The sequence below is a fragment of the Prionailurus bengalensis genome, chromosome E4 (assembly GCF_016509475.1).
Source record: "Prionailurus bengalensis isolate Pbe53 chromosome E4, Fcat_Pben_1.1_paternal_pri, whole genome shotgun sequence".
NCBI lineage: Eukaryota > Metazoa > Chordata > Mammalia > Carnivora > Felidae > Prionailurus > Prionailurus bengalensis.
The window spans coordinates 21899633-21918606 of record NC_057360.1 but is presented as its reverse complement, the minus strand read 5'-3'; the positions used below and the strand labels follow the sequence as shown (position 1 = coordinate 21918606).

Here is an 18974-nt window from a genome sequence, read left to right as displayed (position 1 = left end):
GTAAAAATTAATAGATATTAATTTTAAAGTAAAAAATTCTAATTCTATAAATTAATGGAGTTTCCTTTATCACAACATGATAAAGAAATACTATTAGCGGAAATTAGTAAGAACTATGTAGGAAGTTCTAGTACTTCATTCAAGCCTTTATTAAGTACCTATTAATCTATACCTTTACGTTTTGTGGCAGAAAGCAGGTCATTTGCATTCTCTAATTCCTTCTCCAATTTTCCTATTTTCTCAAGCATTTCTTTTTCCATTTGATCTTTAGATTCCTCCACTTCTAGAAGATGATCTTGAATTGCTTTATTGGCTAAAAACGTTTTTAAAGACAATATCCAAACACAATTAAAATCTTGGAAGTTTAGTCATTATTTTTCCCTTCAGTAGACAACATTAAATTGTAGACAGGCTATGGTTGACAGTCACCCTCTGAAAGCTCTTGCTCTACATTCCTTAAATGTCCTAGCCTGGTGAATCTACTTCTCCTTTGGATGTCTCCAATCTAAGGGGAAGATAAGGGAAATTCAGATTGTAAAGAAGTGGCTCTACGTATCTCTTTGATTTTATTCTGATCTTTAGAACACAGAAAATGACTGGAAAAAGATCATACGAAAATAACTTACATTACAAATAAGAATATAAGAAAATCAAAGACCCTAAAAGACACAATTTACAAACTGAAATGTTAGGCTTATTTATGGAGTAAGAGAATACCCAAACTACTCAAGTAAGTGTCTCATAAATGGAAGAAAAATTTCCTTTAGAAATCAGACCATATATAGGATTATAAGATGAAAAAAACAGAAAACTAGTAGCTAACTCTATTTTCAAAATAGAAAATATCTGCTGAAAATAGAATTCAAAGTTTCTTACTCCAAGACTCTTTCTTCTATACCAAATTTTGTCTCTAATAAGATTGCCTTCCAAATCCAACAACCACAAATGTAAAGAAAAAAAACACCTTTTATCTAAAACCAAAAATAATCCCCATAATTTAAATCTTACCTTCTCCAGCTTCTTTCAAAAGTTTGTGCAGTTCATCTACTGCTCGGGTCAGTTCATTGCTCTTTGCCTCGGAGTCATCAGCAGCACTCTAAAATTTAATCTTACAAAGTTATTTGACATCCAAAAATGCAACAGTAGGACACTAAAATGTGAGGCTGGGCATTTACCTTGTATAGATTAGAGAGTTTTATGTGAGCATTTAATTCATTGTGGAATTTCTCCTCCATACTGGCCTGCTGTTCCTTGGCCTGCAAAAAAGACCCAATTACAGCAGTCTCATCTGAACTGAATTTAGAATGCTTATCAAAGACTAAGATAAAAAATACAATTTGCAAAGCGATAAAAATTAACATCAATTTTCATGATAAAGGTGAATTACCTTAAAAACAAAAATGTTTTTATCTTAAAGTGTAATACATAAATACTGAAATTAACCATACTCATTTTCAAACAATATATTGGATATTGGATAAACTACGTGATTGCCTTTTCTGGGTCTAGCTATTTTAACCTAGCTACATCATATCAGTATCCTGGCCATTTTATGGAGCCAGAAATAGTTCACAACATGAGATCATTTTAAGAATAATAGCCTCATAAATGCTTTTTTTTTTTTTTTTAATTTTTTTAATGTTTTTTTTTTTATTTTATTTTTGAGACAGAGAGAGACAGAGCATGAGTGGGGGAGGATTAGAGAGAGAGGGAGACACAGAATCCGAAGCAGGCTCCAGGCTCTGAGCTGTCAGCACAGAGCCCGATGCGGGGCTCGAACTCACAGATGGTGAGATCGTGACCTGGGCCGAAGTCGGAAGCGCAATGGACTGAGCCACCCAGGCGCCCCGCCTCATAAATGCTTTGACGATTTTATAAAAGAGAAATTTTAAAGTGGTCTTCTATACCTCTTTTAGTTTGGTCAACAGCTCTTCTACATGTTTTTGAAGATTCTCATTTGACATCTTCAAGCCATTCATCTGTTCTTCCATTCTGGAAACCTAGGAAGAAGAGAGTTGGGTAGAGGGAAGATGTTGTATTAGCTGAAACTAATTTTCAATTACGTAACATAAACGTATGTTTCGATAAACATAAAGTTTAGCTGCCAAGTGAAAGCAAAATAATCCCCAAACCCAAAAAAGGATTTCATATAAAATATGTATATGTAAGAGAATGAAAAATAACAGCTCACAGAACAACACACTTGGATTTAGTTGACAAAATTTATCACCACTTCTTAAACATGTCTTAAAGATATATAAAAAAATAGTAGAGAGTATCAAAATTCATCAAAGAAGATCTTAAAATATTTAATTATATGCCACTGGTTCATTTCCTAGGCCAAATGTTTGAGTTATGTCCTCCACATTTCTAACATTATAATACATTTCATTTGGTATACCCATGGAATATTTTTGTAATAACCTGGCACATAAATGTAAGTTTTAACCAAAATGAAAAAAAAGTTTTACTAACTTACCTCTTCTTTTTTGTTTTCAAGATTACATTTAAGCTCTAGAATCTCATTTCCTTTTTCTCTGCCAAGAGCCAGAAGTTCATCAGTTTTAGTTTTCAACTCTGTATTCAGCCATGTATTCTGATTATGTAATAACTCCTTTTCTTGCTCCAAACGTTTTTCTCGATACTAAAAATACCCAAGAAAATCATGTTTACAGTTAAAGACAATATAGGGCTAATAAAAGATTTTGTCTGTAGCTAAAGAACACAAGCAGAATCTTACTTTAACAGAAATAAGTATTTGCATGCATTCTTAACAGAAAATAGGTAATCAGGTAAGATAATCATATCAAGAACTATAAGAAACAAACATCACATAAACACTTCAATTAAAATGGCCATAATATTTAATTAATTCCCTGATATTAAACAAAAACAAAAACACAGATTTTAATCACTTCATAGATAACCTGCCCACATTTAAAATTTAATTTAGGGAGTTTTAAGCAAACATTGTATTTTGTGCATTAGAAATTATTTGTTACTTGCTTTAACAGAAACATCAGAAGCTTGAAGTTCATCCAGTTTTAACTGAAGATCACCCTTTGTGGCATTGCTTTCTTTAAGCTTTTCATTTAGACGTTTAAAATCCTCTAGAAAGGTCAGAAGAGAATTTGAAAATAATGACTAATTAATGCTCAGAGAAACCAAACATCAAAGATACATCTCTAGAAATACAAGCAATTAATACAAAGTAGTTCTCGACTTCTTTGTTTCTGTCATACTTAGTTATAAATTTAATTTAAACATGCAGATGATAAACCAAATTTGTGCACCCAAGCCAACATATAACTTACACTGGTTATTTTAAATGCAGTATCTTAAGCTAAATATGCAAATTAGCATTAATTTTCCTGATATATACTTACAGATCTATTAAGATTTCATAAATAGCCATTTAAGTTAAAAAGCAGTGATAACAAAAACCTACTCAACAGAGCCAGAACATGTACATGCTTAGTTTTCTATATACTCTTTACAGCAAAGTTTTATTAAATTTTTTTTTTAATGTTTATTTTTGAGAGAAAGTGAGCATGAGTGGGGGAGGGGAAGAGAGGGGGACAGAGGATCCAAAGCAGGCTCTGCAGTGACAGCAGTAAACCCTATGTGGGGCTCAAAGTCACAAACTGTGAGATAAGGACCTGAGCCATAGTTGGATGCTCAACTGACTGAGCCAACCAGGTTCCCCTACATGAAAGTTTTTATTAAAAAAAATTCCGGGGCACCTGCGTGGCTCAGTTGGTTAGTGTCCAACTGGTTCCTGGGTTCAAGTCCTGCATCAGGCTCTGCACTGATGATTGAGATTCTCTCTTCTTCTCTGCCACTCCCCTGCTTGTATGTATATCCTCTCTCTCTCTCTCTCTCAAAATAAACAAAAAAAAAAAAGTTTCAATTTTATCTACCTATTAGTTGATCAACTTCATCAACAAATACTCTGAAGTAACTTTTCTGAGACTGGAAAAGTATAGTTACCTAACTGAATAGTACTGTATAGCAACATAAATAATTGAAAATTCTTCCATTAATAAAACCTCAAAAATTTTTAAAAAGTAACCAAAGGGAATTTGATACATTAAACTGCTTAAGAGTCATGTTTACCTTAAAACATCAACTGTTTCACATACTATCTACTATCTATCTTACGTACGTGTATTACTTAGCTTATGTTCCTGCCTCATAACTCCTTCAGTCTGTAGTTTTAAATATGAGCTCTCCTTTCAGGTTCTTCTACATATTGAATGTTTATGGACAGTTTATTCCAGCAAGTGTGTCTGTATAAAATGAAGGAGTTTAGCCTCTACAACTAAACACTTAAACTGCTTCCAATCTGATGTGATAAATAACGCTGTAGTGTTAGCATGTAAATCTTGGTTCAAATTACAACTTCTTAGAGATGTTTTTCATTTATGCATACTTATCTACACACTGCTTTAAAACCTTGGTAATGATCTAAAGACAAACGAGTGGCAGACACAATAGGATATTACATTGAACTATATTCTGTGCTATGACAAAGAAACACCAGCAACAGAAATGGACTGAGGATTAATTCCTAGCACTGTAAGAAGAGACAGGAAAGAGTGAAGTTAGAGCCTAAAGTATTTTCTCATACCTGTTAAATATTCAAGTTCTTGAGATAGTCTCTCATTGGTTCTAACTAAGTCTCTTTTCTCAGCTTCTAATTCTTCTTTTGTCCTTGTAAACTGGCTCTATCATGTAAAGGAGAAGCATAATACATTTAAATTAAAAAATAAAGTTGATTAATCATTATAGGAACTTGAACACAGAACTTTAACATTAGCTGTGGTTTAAGAATGGTTGGTTTTTTCTTATAACTTAATACATTTAAAAGTTTAAAAATTACCCATAATCTCAACACTTCTATTTATATTTTGCAGTTTTAAAAATTATTTTTCATAGCTTATGAAAAAATTTCCCATATCATTATTTATCACTTGGACATGTCCTAGTTACTTAAACATGACTTGGTAGACAGGACATTTTATTTCTAATTTTTTGCTGCCATAAAATACAATTATGATGACTGTCACTGTATTTACACCTTGGTTCAAATTATGTTTTTAAGAAAGAGCCCTAGAAATGGAATGTCTTAAAAACCTTTCATATCTTTTGTCAACTGTTTTACAGCAAGATAATGGCAATTAATATGCTTTGATTTATAAGCACCAATCTCAAGCCACTCATGCCAGAACTGAAGATTAAAAAAAAAAAAAAAAAAAAATCAATGTTCACAGGAGGAGGTAAAAAAATAATTACCTGATTGTTTTATCTGCATTTTTCCTTAAAAATTTTTTTGTTATTTTTTTGCATCTTTCTGATTACAAGTAAAGTAGAGCAACCTTTCACATTGCCATAGACCATTTGTGCAGCTTCCTGATTTTTTTTTTTTTAATTCCTTTGCCCATTTCCCCCTTGAATGATTTTTCTTAAAGGATGAAAGCAGTCATGTATTAAGGATCCAAACAGTCATATTTTAAATGAAAAATACTTAATAGCTTCCTTGTGTTTTAGTTCTATGCAGAAAATTTTAAATTTCTATTGGATTAAGTCTAGCACTCTTTCCCATTGTAAGTACCTTTAATATACCAAGTACATTTTAATTTCAAATCAAACACAAGTTTTAAAAAAGCAATAGCAAGAGGCTGACATTCCATCTAGTTTCTCACGGACTATGACCACTTTATTAAACCAATGGGTGACCAATCCTCATGATCATATTCCATCTGTTATTCTTCTTACTACTCTAAAATGATTATGATATGGATTCACCCATATCCCCAACCAGATCACAATAGTTGAAATACTGCCTGAGCAATAGTAAACATTAGAGAATTTCTAGGTAGGTTAAGTAGGTGGACAGATAAATCTGTGAATGTCTATCCTACCTACAGTTCTATGGCACTTTATTTACAATGTGAATTTCTGGAAAAAAATCACAACCTTAGGAACTACAGAGTTAAAAGCAAGTTCCCTTTTATATTAAGCACTAATACATTCTGATGAGTAAAAAAATGCTCAATCAATAAAACACATAAAGGACCAATTAAGGAATATATATTTATGCATTTTTGTTTAGTGATAGAACATGCTTCATTTTCCCATTAAGTAATGAGTAAACACAACCAGAATAGAATACTTCCTCAAGTATCATGTTTATAGTTAGCTTTATTCACAAAAATAACTTTTACCTGAATGGCAATATTGCGATCCTGAGCAACTTCAAGTTCTTTATTTTTCTCAGTTAGTGCCTTCAGTTGATTGTCTGAATAAAAAGAATTTTATGAACTTAAAAACTGCAATGACGGTTTTCATCCAATTGCCACCCATATGTATTTCAAAATGAAGAAACTGAGACTCAAAAAGACCGAGTTGTACATTCCAAATTCCTGAATATTCCAAGTTTACTTGTAGACCAAATGTTTAAATGTGCTATCCTGTCTCCAAAATCACATTTTTGATCATTCTAACCAACATTTACAGGAAAACGCATATGCAGTTCTCACGTTTATCATTTTTCAAGGACATCTCTGAGTCAATCATAAAGAGTAAATTATATTTACAAATAAGAAAACTGAGTAAAAAAAGACAAAACCAAGAAAGTAAATAACAACATTTAAAGTATAGAAAATTTATACAGAGCAAATAACAATAATGGATAATTTTAATTCAGCTTGTTTATCACTTTAAAAAGAGCCTTTACCATGCAGGGAAAAAGTTATGCTTGATACTGAATTATCAAACCCACAATCTCCACTCATAATGGTCTATCTTTCCTTGTACAGTCTCTCCCTTAAATGCACGCAAGTAACTAGGAAAAATATACTTCCTCAAACTTTCCTCCATTAAAATACATCTATATTATTTACATGCTAGCAATTTAATGACTAAATACATTATCACTATTTCCGATATTAAGTTCTATTTAAACAGTTGGCTTATTATACAGAAAAATCTTGTTAAATTAGTCTAAACTTTCTATTTCACACTTGTATCATTTGCTGCCTTCCAAAAGCGCAGATTTAGAATGACAAACTAAAAAAACACAAATATAATTGTACACTCCTAGAAGCCATACTATATGCCTTGTGTAAATAGACTCATACACCTGTAAGTATAAAATAACCAAACTTACGCAAAACTGTGCTAACTTCACACAGGAAGGACTGCATGTGTACTGTTCAGCACAGTATCAAGTACATAGAAGACAAATGATAGGTTACCCTCATCTTTTCCAGATCTCATAAAAGGAGCAATAATCCAGTAATTTTCCTGAAATTCTTAAGTACCACAGCCCTACAGACCTAGTTATCATGCCAAAACAGAATACAGATGGATGAACCAGATGTAGCTACTCGAGAAATTACTTATACCTTCATTACATGTGTATATATACCATCGTACATATATGTCATATTTTTTTAAAAAATTAAGTGCTTCAAAATGAGCTGAAAAAAACTATGACCTAAATACTCGATGGCCACAGACCTGGTTAAATAAAAAGGTTGAAGTGTTAACCATTCTCTTGATTATTAGCTTCTGTGTTCCCAATCAAATTAAAAATCCAGCTATCCCTAATAGTACCATGTCCCTACTCTAGAAAGCTCTTTCCTGACATTTGCTTTCTTCTATAATAAGCAAAACATATAATACACATCATTTTCCTAAGAAATGCCACGACCTTCAAGATCTTGTGTACCTTCTAGAACTTAATGATAGAAGGAAACTAATTAAAAAGGAAATTACTCATCTTTCACAAGAAATGGGCCTTAAAGAGGAAATATCCTGGAATTCATACACATTTGTAAAAATTGTGACAATTAAAATTATAATAATAGAATTAATAGGCTTTAATCTTCAACATGCAAATAATAAAGTCACTCTCCTTCATCACACTTTCCGTTGCATAATGCTTTATGACTTTTTAAAATGCTTTCAAACATCTCTCATTTGATCTGTACAGTTGTGTAAGCAGACGGACAGGTGGTTCTAAACATTTTATATGTTATGATTTACATGTGGCAAAAGAACTTTTTTTTTTTTTAATTTTTTTTTTCAACGTTTATTTATTTTTGGGAAGAGAGAGACAGAGCATGAACGGGGGAGGGGCAGAGAGAGAGGGAGACACAGAATCGGAAACAGGCTCCAGGCTCCGAGCCATCAGCCCAGAGCCTGACGCGGGGCTCGAACTCACGGACCGCGAGATCGTGACCTGGCTGAAGTCGGACGCTTAACCGACTGCGCCACCCAGGCGCCCCGCAAAAGAACTTTTTAACAGCAGAATTGGAACTCAGATCTCCTGACCATTAAGCCCTATGACAATCAGTATTTTCATAAATAGTAATGTTTCCAGGGCACACAAAAAGGTATCTAAAAATCTCCATTCTCCAAGAATAAAATAAGGACACAATTAGATACTTACTGAGCTTCTCGAGCTCAAGCCTCAAGCTTTGGCACTCTCGGGTTTCATTCACAAGCCTCTCCTGACTGTGGGACAGCCTCTTCTCTATCTCAAAGTATTGTTGTTCTTCAGAAGAGCAGAGAAAAAAAATCAAACACACATGTGCACATACTGTCAATACTGCTACTTATTTTTAATAACATTGATTTTAATAGTTAAGACAGTATTTGAATCGCACTCCAAATAAGAAAGTTTAAGTAAAGATACACAGAGCACTGAAAGGACTTTAACATTTCCTTATATACTTATCTATATATGTATATATGAACATATACACGTATATAAAAGAAAACAAGAACTAAAGAGAGTTTTACAAATTACTTCTCTATTCACAAGACTGAAATTCTTCAAGGTAGGCAATATCTTAGTATTTTCCCCACACATTACTAGTAAATATCTTAAGATATTTACTTACAAATTACTTACTTACTTACAAATTACTAGTAAATATCTTAAGATAATAAGATATTAGTAAATATCTTAGTATTTTCCCCACACATTACTTTTTAGCATAAAGCTGACACACGTACAAAAAACCTTATTAAATGGAGAAAGAATACTTAATTAAAAACTGCTTTGTTTTAAAAGGTTGTGTAAACAGACCCATACACCTGAAATTATAAAATAACCAAATTTATGCAAAACTGTGCTAACTTCACACAGGAAGGGCTGCATGTGTACTGTTCGGCACAGTATCAAGTACATAGAAGACAAAGGATAGTTATGTATAAATTAATGAAAAGAATGCCGTATACAACCTTCAGTGTTGGGATTCAGGGAATTATTTAAAAAAATTGTTTTTAACGTTTATTCATTTTTTGGGAGAGAGAGAGAGAGACAGAGACAGAGACAGCATGAGCGGGGGAGGGGCAGAGAGAGAAGGAGACACAGAATCCGAAGCGGGCTCCAGGCTCCGAGCTGACAGCACAGAGCCCTGCACGGGGCTCGAACTGATAAACCTGATAAACCGTGAGGTCACGACCTGAGCCTAAGACGCTTAACCGACTGGGCCACCCAGGCGCCCCCAGGGAATTACTTTGTAACACCAATTCTGCTTGATAATTACATTTTTTTGAAGTGATAATGTATTCAGAATTTTCAATCAATTTAGCAGAAACAGCACCACAACCTCCCCCCCCAAACCAAGAAACTTACAGAGTTTGTATTTTTTTTTTTTAATTTTTTTTTTCAACGTTTATTTATTTTTCGGACAGAGAGAGACAGAGCATGAACGGGGGAGGGGCAGAGAGAGAGGGAGACACAGAATCGAAACAGGCTCCAGGCTCCGAGCCATCGGCCCAGAGCCCGACGCGGGGCTCGAACTCACGGACCGCGAGATCGTGACCTGGCTGAAGTCGGACGCTTAACCGACTGTGCCACCCAGGCGCCCCACAGAGTTTGTATTTCTAACGATAATCACGGTGGTCTTAATCTCTCTTCAAGGATGTTCAAGTCACCGTCGCCGGTAACTTTACTTGAGGGTCTGCTATAGGTATCTATAAGCAGGTCTTGATATACTTTCTAGTAAACTCCAGCTTTTACAGAGAAATCCAATGTATCAAACTTACTTAACCTATTTACGACCGCTGCGTTTCCAGCGCTGTGTTATGCACCTACTCATTTTTGTGAATATCTACGTCGTTGCTGGATCCGCTCGAAGGGCTAAAAAAAACAGAACTAGGCGCACGAAGCGGTCAGTTCGACAAAGGCCTCTGAAGGCAGGTGACCGGAAAACTGAGCGGCAATCGCTAGCATTTTACGTGCAACCTAAAGACACGGTACTCTAAGCTTAGAGGGAGAGGGGTCGCGCGGACTCCGGCCAGTCCGGAGTAAAGAAACCCAGATCTTCAAAATTTGTGTGCCGAACAACGTTAAGTGTCCCTATGTGAGACTACTCTAACTACAAAGAAAACGGAGCTAAATGTAAATTCAGTTTAAAACAAACAAAAGGGCTCCTTCATTTCAAACTGTGAGGGAAGCAGGTAAGAGAAGGCCTACAGGAGGGCGAGGCAGCACAGGGAAGCGATGCCATCCGCGAAGTCGTACGCAGAAAGCCAGCTTGCAAGGGGAGAAGACCAGCCATGGCTACGGGGTCGGGCCCAGAACCAAGGGCGGGAAGAGCGTCGCCACTTACCACTCTCCACCTTAAATTTCTCATGCCGCCCCTTCAGGCCATCGATCTCGGATTGCTGGTCGGCAAGGAACTTTTCAAGTTTGTTCTGGACGGACTTAGGCAGCTTGTTCAGTTCCGTGCGCTCCAGGACCTGCTGCAGCACCGCCGCCATGTCGATGTGGCCGGGGGCCGCGGGGCCAGCGGCCGGCGGAGCAGAACCGGAGAAGAAAGGCGAGGACCAAGAGGACCCAGAAGCCTGGGCGCCCGCCTCGACCACCTCGCTCCGGGGCTCGCGCGCGCCTGCCCGCCGGAGACTCCCGCGGCGGGACCCTGGGAAATCGAGTCCTGCGTTAGGCGCCGCCGAACGCGCCACAGCGCCCGCGCCCGAAGTGCGCGCGCAGCCGCCGGAAGGTGGGCACCCTGGGTATCCGAGTTCAGAGGCGGCCTCTGACCCGGCCGGGCACTCCGATTTCCGGCTCCCCAGTCCACCCGCTTCAAGCCCCACAGACCTGTGGGAAACGTAGTGTTTTGGTGTTTTTTTTTCCTCAATCCCTTCGGTGAGCCTGATTGCGCACCGCCCATTCCGCTTCCTCTTTTCTCCCCGCCCCCCGGCTCTCCTCAGGCCATACGACTACTGTCCGCGAGATGGCGCCACGGAGTATTCGTCAACTCACGTCCCTCCCTGAAGAGCCAGGCGACCTTACCGTCAAAGCTCCGGGATGCCATGGGTCGTCCTCTTTGGCGGCTTCTAGACACTGAGCCACTAGAGGGCATCGGTCCGAACACGGATGAACGGCAGGCGCCGGGCTACCGCCACGCTCTCAATGGCGCCCGGAAGGGGGCGGGGTGGCGACCGCAGTCCCTTTGGCTGAGGTGCTGCGATGAAGGAAGGGGGGCAGCGTGCGTCATCAGTATGCGCCACTTGACTCCCGAGACCCTGGGTTTGGAGTGGGAAGTGAGGTGTGGGAAGTCTGTCGCTTTCTGATGAATTCATTGGCTGTGGAATTTGGACCCGAGGGGAATCTGGCCCCAGGAGGCTGGTTCTTGCACCTTAAACCCCTTTCTCGGGAGGACGGACGGTTCGACAGGTTTGCCTGTCATGCGTGCAGAATCTGACTGCAGGTGAGTCGGCCTACGGGTGTAATACGTGAGTGTGAGGGTTGAGTGTGTGCACTCGGGCTCAGAGAACCTCCTTTTGAAGGAAGGAAGTAAGGAAGAGACCGAGTGTAAGAAACATATGGGCAGACACTCCGGCACGACATTGAAGTCCAGCTTTGACAAAACTTAACTTTGTTTAAAACGGCATACTTAGAGCGTGTGTGTGTGTGTGTGTGTGTGTGTGTGTGTGTGTGTAGCGGAGTAACAGTGAGCCAACAGGAATTTAAGGCGCTCGTTTCATTTTTCTTTGTTTTAAGGTGATACTGCAGAAAGTGTTACCATGTTTCTACTTCTTGAATGGAGAAACTATATACAAAAGTTTTGTGTTGTAACAAAAGTTTTAAAACACACTGTTAAAAACCGCTTATCACCCTGCTTCTATTAACAGAACTACTTGTTTCCAGATCGTAATCCTGTGATTTTTAAGCCGAACCTGTAGATTATTTCATATTTAAACATGCCTCTGAAAGAATTTATTAGGTCCTTTATTGCAAATAAAGTATTCCTAATGTCATTCTCCTGCAGTTCCCACAGCAGCAGCCCTTTTGTGAATATCAGTAAGGAAAGATTGATTTTTCTCCAAAGTATTTTATGTAAGCATGTTAACTAAGGTTGCTGGTATGGGTAGCACTGTCTTGGGTCCTTAGCCCACTATTCGTGATTTGGAAAATGCAGATATTCTGTGTTTGGACTCACAGAGTCCTAAAATTAGATGGGTTTTCAGACTTGCCTGATCCAAATTCTTTATTTTGTAGACTAGGAAATCTCTCTTTTGTAGAGATTGAGCTGTCTCAAGTCACAGTGCTCGGACAATTTGCATAGCTTACGCTGTCACACAATATTTCAGGATAAATTGAACTGTATTAGGCAAGACGTACATTTTTAGTAGGGTCTTTTGTAAAGTATGGTCAGCTATAAAAAGTTTTGAAGAAGCACTAAAGTAATATGGTTACTAGGTGATAGTTTGGGAAAAAATAGGATTGCAAAGTTACATTTCATTACTTTGGAGTCATTGTCACTGCTTTTTCTTGAAGAATTAAGGATTATTAAGACAGAAGGAAAAGTAGAATAGCACAATGAAAGAAGAGGAAAGTTTAATATGTTAAGGCACTATTAAAAATGGAAAGCCTTTAAATTTATAGCAGCGTTACTGATTTAGATAGGCAGTTCTAGACTTAGTCTAAAGAGAAATTTTGTGCAAACCCGATTTACTTGCACAGTTGTTGGAAAAGAGCTAGGAAGAAATGTAATGCATTTTGAGACAAAACTGAACAGGCTTTTTGAAAAAACAACACCCCGTAGACAGTTTCAAACTGGAACCAATTTGCTGGGCTTTACTTTTGGAGTAATGGAAAAATCATTGTGACTGGTGATTTTCTTTACGGGTGTCAGATATGCCACTGCAGCATATTTATAGTTGCCTTGGCTTTATTGTGCCAAAAGTTTGAAATCTTTTCCAGAACTCAGACGACTCTTATTCCTATTCAAAACGCTGCAGCTGTCATCCATAAACTGGAAAGAGAGAGCAGAACAGAAGTTACCCTTAGTAAAGGGTTAATTGAAACACCAACTATGATTCCTCAGTATGAACATAGCATTTAAGGACATGGATTCTAGAGCTAGACTGCCTAAGTTGAAATTCCACTTTTGCCACTTCCCAGCTTTGCTGCTTGAGCAAGTTCCTTTTTTTTCCCTTCATCTATAAAACAAGGGTTATTAAAAGGGGGGGTATAGTAATAGTACCTACCTCATGGAGTTTTTGTGAATATTAGATATTACCACATGTACAGTACTTAGAACAAGGCTTTATACAAAGTAGAAACCACGTAAATGTTCATTATTCTTGCATAGCTATTTATCAAATTTCATAATTCTAATTAGACTGTGAGTTACTCAAGGGTAGAGGTCAAGTATTATTCATCTTTGTGCCATCCGACCTGGCTCAATTTCTAGCACATAGTAGTTCTTCATAGTATGCTTATTGAGTAAATGAATTTGATTCTATCTCCCAATGAGCAGCTCAGAAATTGTCTTCTTTCCTGTTTTTGAAATGAGTACAATGAGGCTCAGCTTAGACTATCAAAGATGTTACAACTAAGGAGTAGCAAATTAAATTAAAAAAAAATAGGTGTGTTGACTGCTAGGTTGGTTTCCTCTCCCTTATCTTAGCTATAGAAGTGGGTTTTATCTTTTATGTCAACTCTAGTTGATTGGTAATCATTTCCAGCAACACTGTATTGAGGACTCTGAAGCTACATTTAAACTTTGCAGGAAAGAATTCCCTATTTAATAAGCAATCTCTGCAAGGCATGGGATAGAATCAGGGTAGTACCACTTCTGTCTGTATACAACCTCCATGACAAAAACATTGCAAGTTATACTTACACTTAAGAATGCTGTATATTTTTTTCTCATAATTTAGGAGATAGAATTAGTTCTCAGTAATGGGAAGAACCTACATCGTAGAAGAGGCTGTTGGCCAGTATCTTTCAAACATAAATCTTCAAGGAAAGGCTTTTGTCTCTGGTCTTTTAATTGGACAGGTATGTATCTTTTAGTGCATTTATTGATAAAACAAATTACTTGTTTATTTAAAATTAAAATATGCTGTTTAACAATAAGCATAAGGTTAGGGAATGGAAGAATGGAATGTAAAAGAAGAACTTAACATGGATCTTTGAGGAAAAATATAGAGAAGCAGGACAGACCCCAAGTTTGCTTAAGTGAGAACACATTTCCTTTTGATAATGTAAAAGTAAATTATAATGTAAAAGAAACCCCAAAATTAGAATTTTACTGACCAGATTATATGTATCTTAATGTCTTTCCAAGTGTTTTATACTCTCATCTAATCTTTATTAATTCCTGGTTGTCTAATTCTTTGCAAAAGTAGCTTTTGACAACTTTATTTCCCATTGTTTATCTTATCTCAACCTTGGTGGCGATAGTGGGCATGTCTTTGTTACATGCTATGGTATCCATTTTACTGATTTTTTTTTTTTAATGTTGATTCAGTGGAAAGGGAGGAAAAGGGAATAGGAGAAATTTGAAAATTAGACAAATTTTATTTCCCTTTTAGAGTTAAGCCTTAAAAATCAACACAAAATGGATCAGAGATTTGGACAGTTATGTTAAAAAGCATAAGCACCTGCTGATTTATCATATAATCAGCAGGTAGGACTGGTCAGGAGTATAAAGCGACAACAAAAGGAGAGTCACAGACACACTGGCCTACCTCCATCTAAACACTAGTTAGAGAAGAGTGCACTGTGGCCCAAGGGCTTGATTTTGATGCCTAGGAGCAAAAAGTTCTATTGTAATAATTTTCTTTCTGAGTATTTTATCATGATGCTTTAGAATCTTCGAATTGTGTAATTAATTTTTTTGTTCTGATTCTATCCAGATTTTCAAGCTGTTTCCTTTTATAATTTGGTTATAATTATAACCCTCTGTTACCTACTTACAAAGAATGTACTGTCCAGAAGAGTCATGTGTTCACACCCCTTCATGATAATTCTTGTTTTCAACATCATTCTGAATGAGCCTAGTTAATGTCAGTCTAGCCCTGAGACACCGGTTCATTTTCAGGGTTTTCATACAGCTGATTTCCTAACTTGTAACGCAGAGGGTAGACCCTGTACTGTTCACACAGATAATACCACCCTATGAGGCCTCACATTAGGTAGCCAAAGTACCTCTTGGCAATAATCTGAACTACTTTGTGATTCAGGTTACTTGCATCCAATATGGGGCTCTTTTTGCTAGGAGCTTTTTTTTTTTTTTTTTAATTTATGTGTTTATTTTGAGAGAGAGAGAGAGAGAGAGAGAGAGAGAGAGAGAGAGCCCACCTGGGGAAGGAACAGAGGGAGAGAGAGAATCCCAGGCACGCTGTGCACTGTGTCAGCACAGAGCCCAATGCGGGGCTCGAACTCAAGAATCATGAAATCATGACCTGAGCTAAAGTCAGATGCTTAACTACCTGAGCCACCCAGGTACCTTAGGAACTTTTCATTTAAGGTTTTCGACTACCTTTTATTTAAGAAAGTTTAAGGGAATGAGAGTCTCAGAAAAAGACGTAGTCAGTAAAGATAAAAGGTCAGGGAGAAGTACCCTTTTCCAAACTTGCCTTACTCGTATAGGCTTTTAGAGCTTGGCAAAACCACCATCTTACAAATAAGCCTCTCACGTTTTAAGATCTTCCTTCTAGTCTTTCCTTCTATTGCCTTTTCATCCCTTCCGGTATGTTTCTACTTAAACTCATCACTTTCTCCTTCTTCAAGCTTGCCTGTTTCCTACTCTCTGAGTCAGTTTTTCTTTCTTTTTTTTTTTTTAAAGTTCTGCTTTCTTAATCAGCATCTACCTTTTCCTGTGTGTATATGAATATAACTTTCTGGAAAAATTACTTTTGTAGAAATAATTTCTCTTCCTTTGTATTCTATTCCAGGATTACACTCATAATAGGAGTTTCAGGTCATGTATGAGAATGACACCATGCTAACTGGTTTTATCTGCCTTGTTTTTACTTTTTATTTATAGTGTACTTTCACTGTAAGGAGGTTGAGCTATTAAAAGTTCCCTAAATTTATCTTTTTTTTTTTTAACGTTTATTTATTTTTGAGACAGAGAGAGACAGAGCATGAACGGGGGAGGGTCAGAGAGAGGGAGACACAGAATCTGAAACAGGCTCCAGGCTCTGAGCTGTCGGCACAGAGCCTGACGCGGGGCTCGAACTCACGGACCGCGAGATCATGACCTGAGCCGAAGCTGGCCGCTTAACCGACTGAGCCACCCAGGAGCCCCCCTAAATTTATCTTTAGATAGCTCACCTTTGGTTACCATTTACCAGTTATTAAAACTGAGGAACATAAATCTGATATCACTTCAATTATGTGTCCCAAATCCTGTTTGTTTTTCTGTGGACAAACATGTACAAATTCGCTCTATCATTGTTTCAGTGAAACTAAGACACAAGATAATTTGTTGCTTTATTTTACTGAGTTTTTATATTTGCTGAGCCATCCAATCTGTTCAGATTATTTAGAAAATAAATATGATAACGAGAAAATTGACAAAGCGTTTTATCTTTTAGTTAAAATGCAGTACATTCACTCATTCAGTAAACTGTTTTTAAGAACCACTAAAGGACCACTATATGATTCACATTCAGGATGTCCAAGCAAATGAGGATCTGATATTAAGTATATCATGTATATAAATGACACGCAAGGGAAACATTGCAAAGTTATCCATGATAATTGGTTTCCCTGTTAATTCTGTTGTAATGCAAGTATTAGCAACTTATGCTGTACATATATTATTTTTGCATGTTGTAAGAGCTTTATGTTCTTCGATCAGATAACACTCTAATAAGCTTTTCTAATTTGTTTTTAAGTGTTCTTCACAAAAGGATTATGTCATTCTTGCCACTAGAACGCCACCCAAAGAGGAACAAAATGAGAACCTCAAACATCAACAAAAAGCTAAGTTGGATAACTTGGATGAAGAATGGGCCACAGAACATGCCAACCAGGTCATCATATTTGTTTTTTATAGAGTTAAGTTGTGCTTATTGACTGACAAAATAAAAGCACTTCAGCCTCAGACTACTAGACTAGGATTTCAGAGTACTCGTTTTTAAGTTTTCAAAACTTGCATAGTACATCAAAGATAGAAATATCTTGTGTCTAATTTAAAAATGCATTTTCTTACTTGAGGTTAAGTCACCCAATATTACCTAATAAGTGATGGAACTGGGATTTGAACCCAGGCTGATTTGATATATGTGCTGCCAAAGCCAGCACCAGGCAGTCTCATTTGAAAGCCTTTGATTTTATATGCTCTGCTTTTCTATTGCTAATCTTTATCCATTGTAGGGTTTTTTTTAATGCTTATTTATTTATTTTTGAGAGAGAGAGTGTGCACACAAGTGGGGGAGGGACAGAAAGAGAGAGATACAGAATGTGAAGGAGGCTCCAGGGCTCTGAGTTGTCAGTGCAGAACCCAATGTGGGGCTTGAACCTGTGAACCATGAGATCATGACCTGAGCCGAAGTTCAGTGTTCAACCAACTGAGCCACCCAGGCACCCCTATCCATTGTAGTTTTTAACCTGTCTTTGTTATTTGTCCTTTAGCTTATTTCTGAGTTTTCTTTAAAATAACATAATACTACTAATAAAACAATAATAATATAATACTAAAATAATACTAGTTATTGATAATATAGTTGCTGGTCAGATTGTTTTAAAGACTTCATGTAGAATAAAATGATAGGTTTTTTTTTTTTTTATGTCCTTAGAATGTATGTTGTAATCAAAGTTACCACAAACCAATTGTAAGAGAAATGAGATAAAAGTGGAAAAGGACAGTAAGAATATGGAATGGTGAATGATTAAATATCTGCCAATGGCTAGATTCAAACAGGTTCACAAAAGGTTCTAAACTTGCAATATGAATAGTACTGCCAGCAGAAGTCAGAGAACACACTGAAGACACAAAGGATAGTATGAATAAATGACCCAAAGGCATGAATGTTAAAGGCATGTTAGGGGAAGAGCAAGCAATTGGTTACAGTCGAAACACCGGATATGTAAAAGAATGTAGTTTTAGACATAAGGCTGTGAGGATGTTTATGGATGGTTTTGGAGTGCTATCCTAAGAAGTGAGGAGTTTGTTTGGTAGATAGTAGCTCTGTGGTAGACTTTCAGAGCTTCCTTTAGAGAAGGAGTTAATATGATTGATCAATAATTGAGGAGATAGTTTCAATACCTTGGTACAGTGTGAATGGAGGGTAGAGAGACTGAATATCAGTTACTGTAATAGTTCAAAAAAAGATGATGTGAGCCCGTCCTAGACTCTAAGCTTTGTGAGGACACGGGTCATGTCTGTTTTGTTTATGGGTATATCCTCAGTGCCAAGTGTAGTATTTCCATGGTTTACAAGAAGAACTCCAAAATGTCGGATAAATGAATGCATGAGTTAACTAATGCAGTGAGCTAAAACTTCACTGCCAAAACGCTCCAGTCACAGAGCCAGTAGCAAGATGATTTAGTGACCAAGTAGACTGGGAGTGAAGAGCTATTGAGAAAGAAGCTAAACATGACACATTTCTAGCCCAGATGTTTAGGAAGATGGTGTTGCCTTTATATAAGGAAGAAAAAGATTTGGGAGTGGGTGAGAGGGAATTCACTTAAAAGTAGTTATTGAATG

At 37.0% G+C, this 18974-nt stretch overlaps 2 protein-coding genes across 4 annotated transcripts in view; one reads left to right on the top strand and one right to left on the bottom strand.

The window, feature by feature from the left end:
• The window catches only part of TPR (translocated promoter region, nuclear basket protein), a 65769-nt gene extending 54690 nt beyond the window's left edge, over positions 1-11079 (bottom strand). For 2 of the 3 annotated variants that reach the window (XM_043568035.1, XM_043568036.1), the window contains exons 1-10: positions 10632-11079; positions 8459-8563; positions 6228-6301; positions 4631-4727; positions 3007-3110; positions 2480-2644; positions 1908-2000; positions 1176-1256; positions 1009-1096; positions 173-313 (exon numbers count right to left, since the gene is read on the bottom strand). In XM_043568035.1, the coding sequence (XP_043423970.1) occupies positions 173-313; positions 1009-1096; positions 1176-1256; positions 1908-2000; positions 2480-2644; positions 3007-3110; positions 4631-4727; positions 6228-6301; positions 8459-8563; positions 10632-10782 (1099 nt within the window). In that variant the 5' untranslated portion in view covers positions 10783-11079. Of the gene's footprint in view, positions 1-172; positions 314-1008; positions 1097-1175; positions 1257-1907; positions 2001-2479; positions 2645-2740; positions 2780-3006; positions 3111-4630; positions 4728-6227; positions 6302-8458; positions 8564-10631 lie in introns of those variants that run through there. The other variant, XM_043568037.1, reaches the window with a different exon arrangement.
• A 469-nt stretch (positions 11080-11548) lies between these two features.
• The window catches only part of ODR4 (odr-4 GPCR localization factor homolog), a 34929-nt gene continuing 27503 nt past the window's right edge, over positions 11549-18974 (top strand). The window contains exons 1-3 of the mRNA XM_043568043.1: positions 11549-11732; positions 14191-14311; positions 17161-17298. Of these exons, the coding sequence (XP_043423978.1) occupies positions 14213-14311; positions 17161-17298 (237 nt within the window). The 5' untranslated portion in view covers positions 11549-11732; positions 14191-14212. The remainder of the gene's footprint in view (positions 11733-14190; positions 14312-17160; positions 17299-18974) is intronic.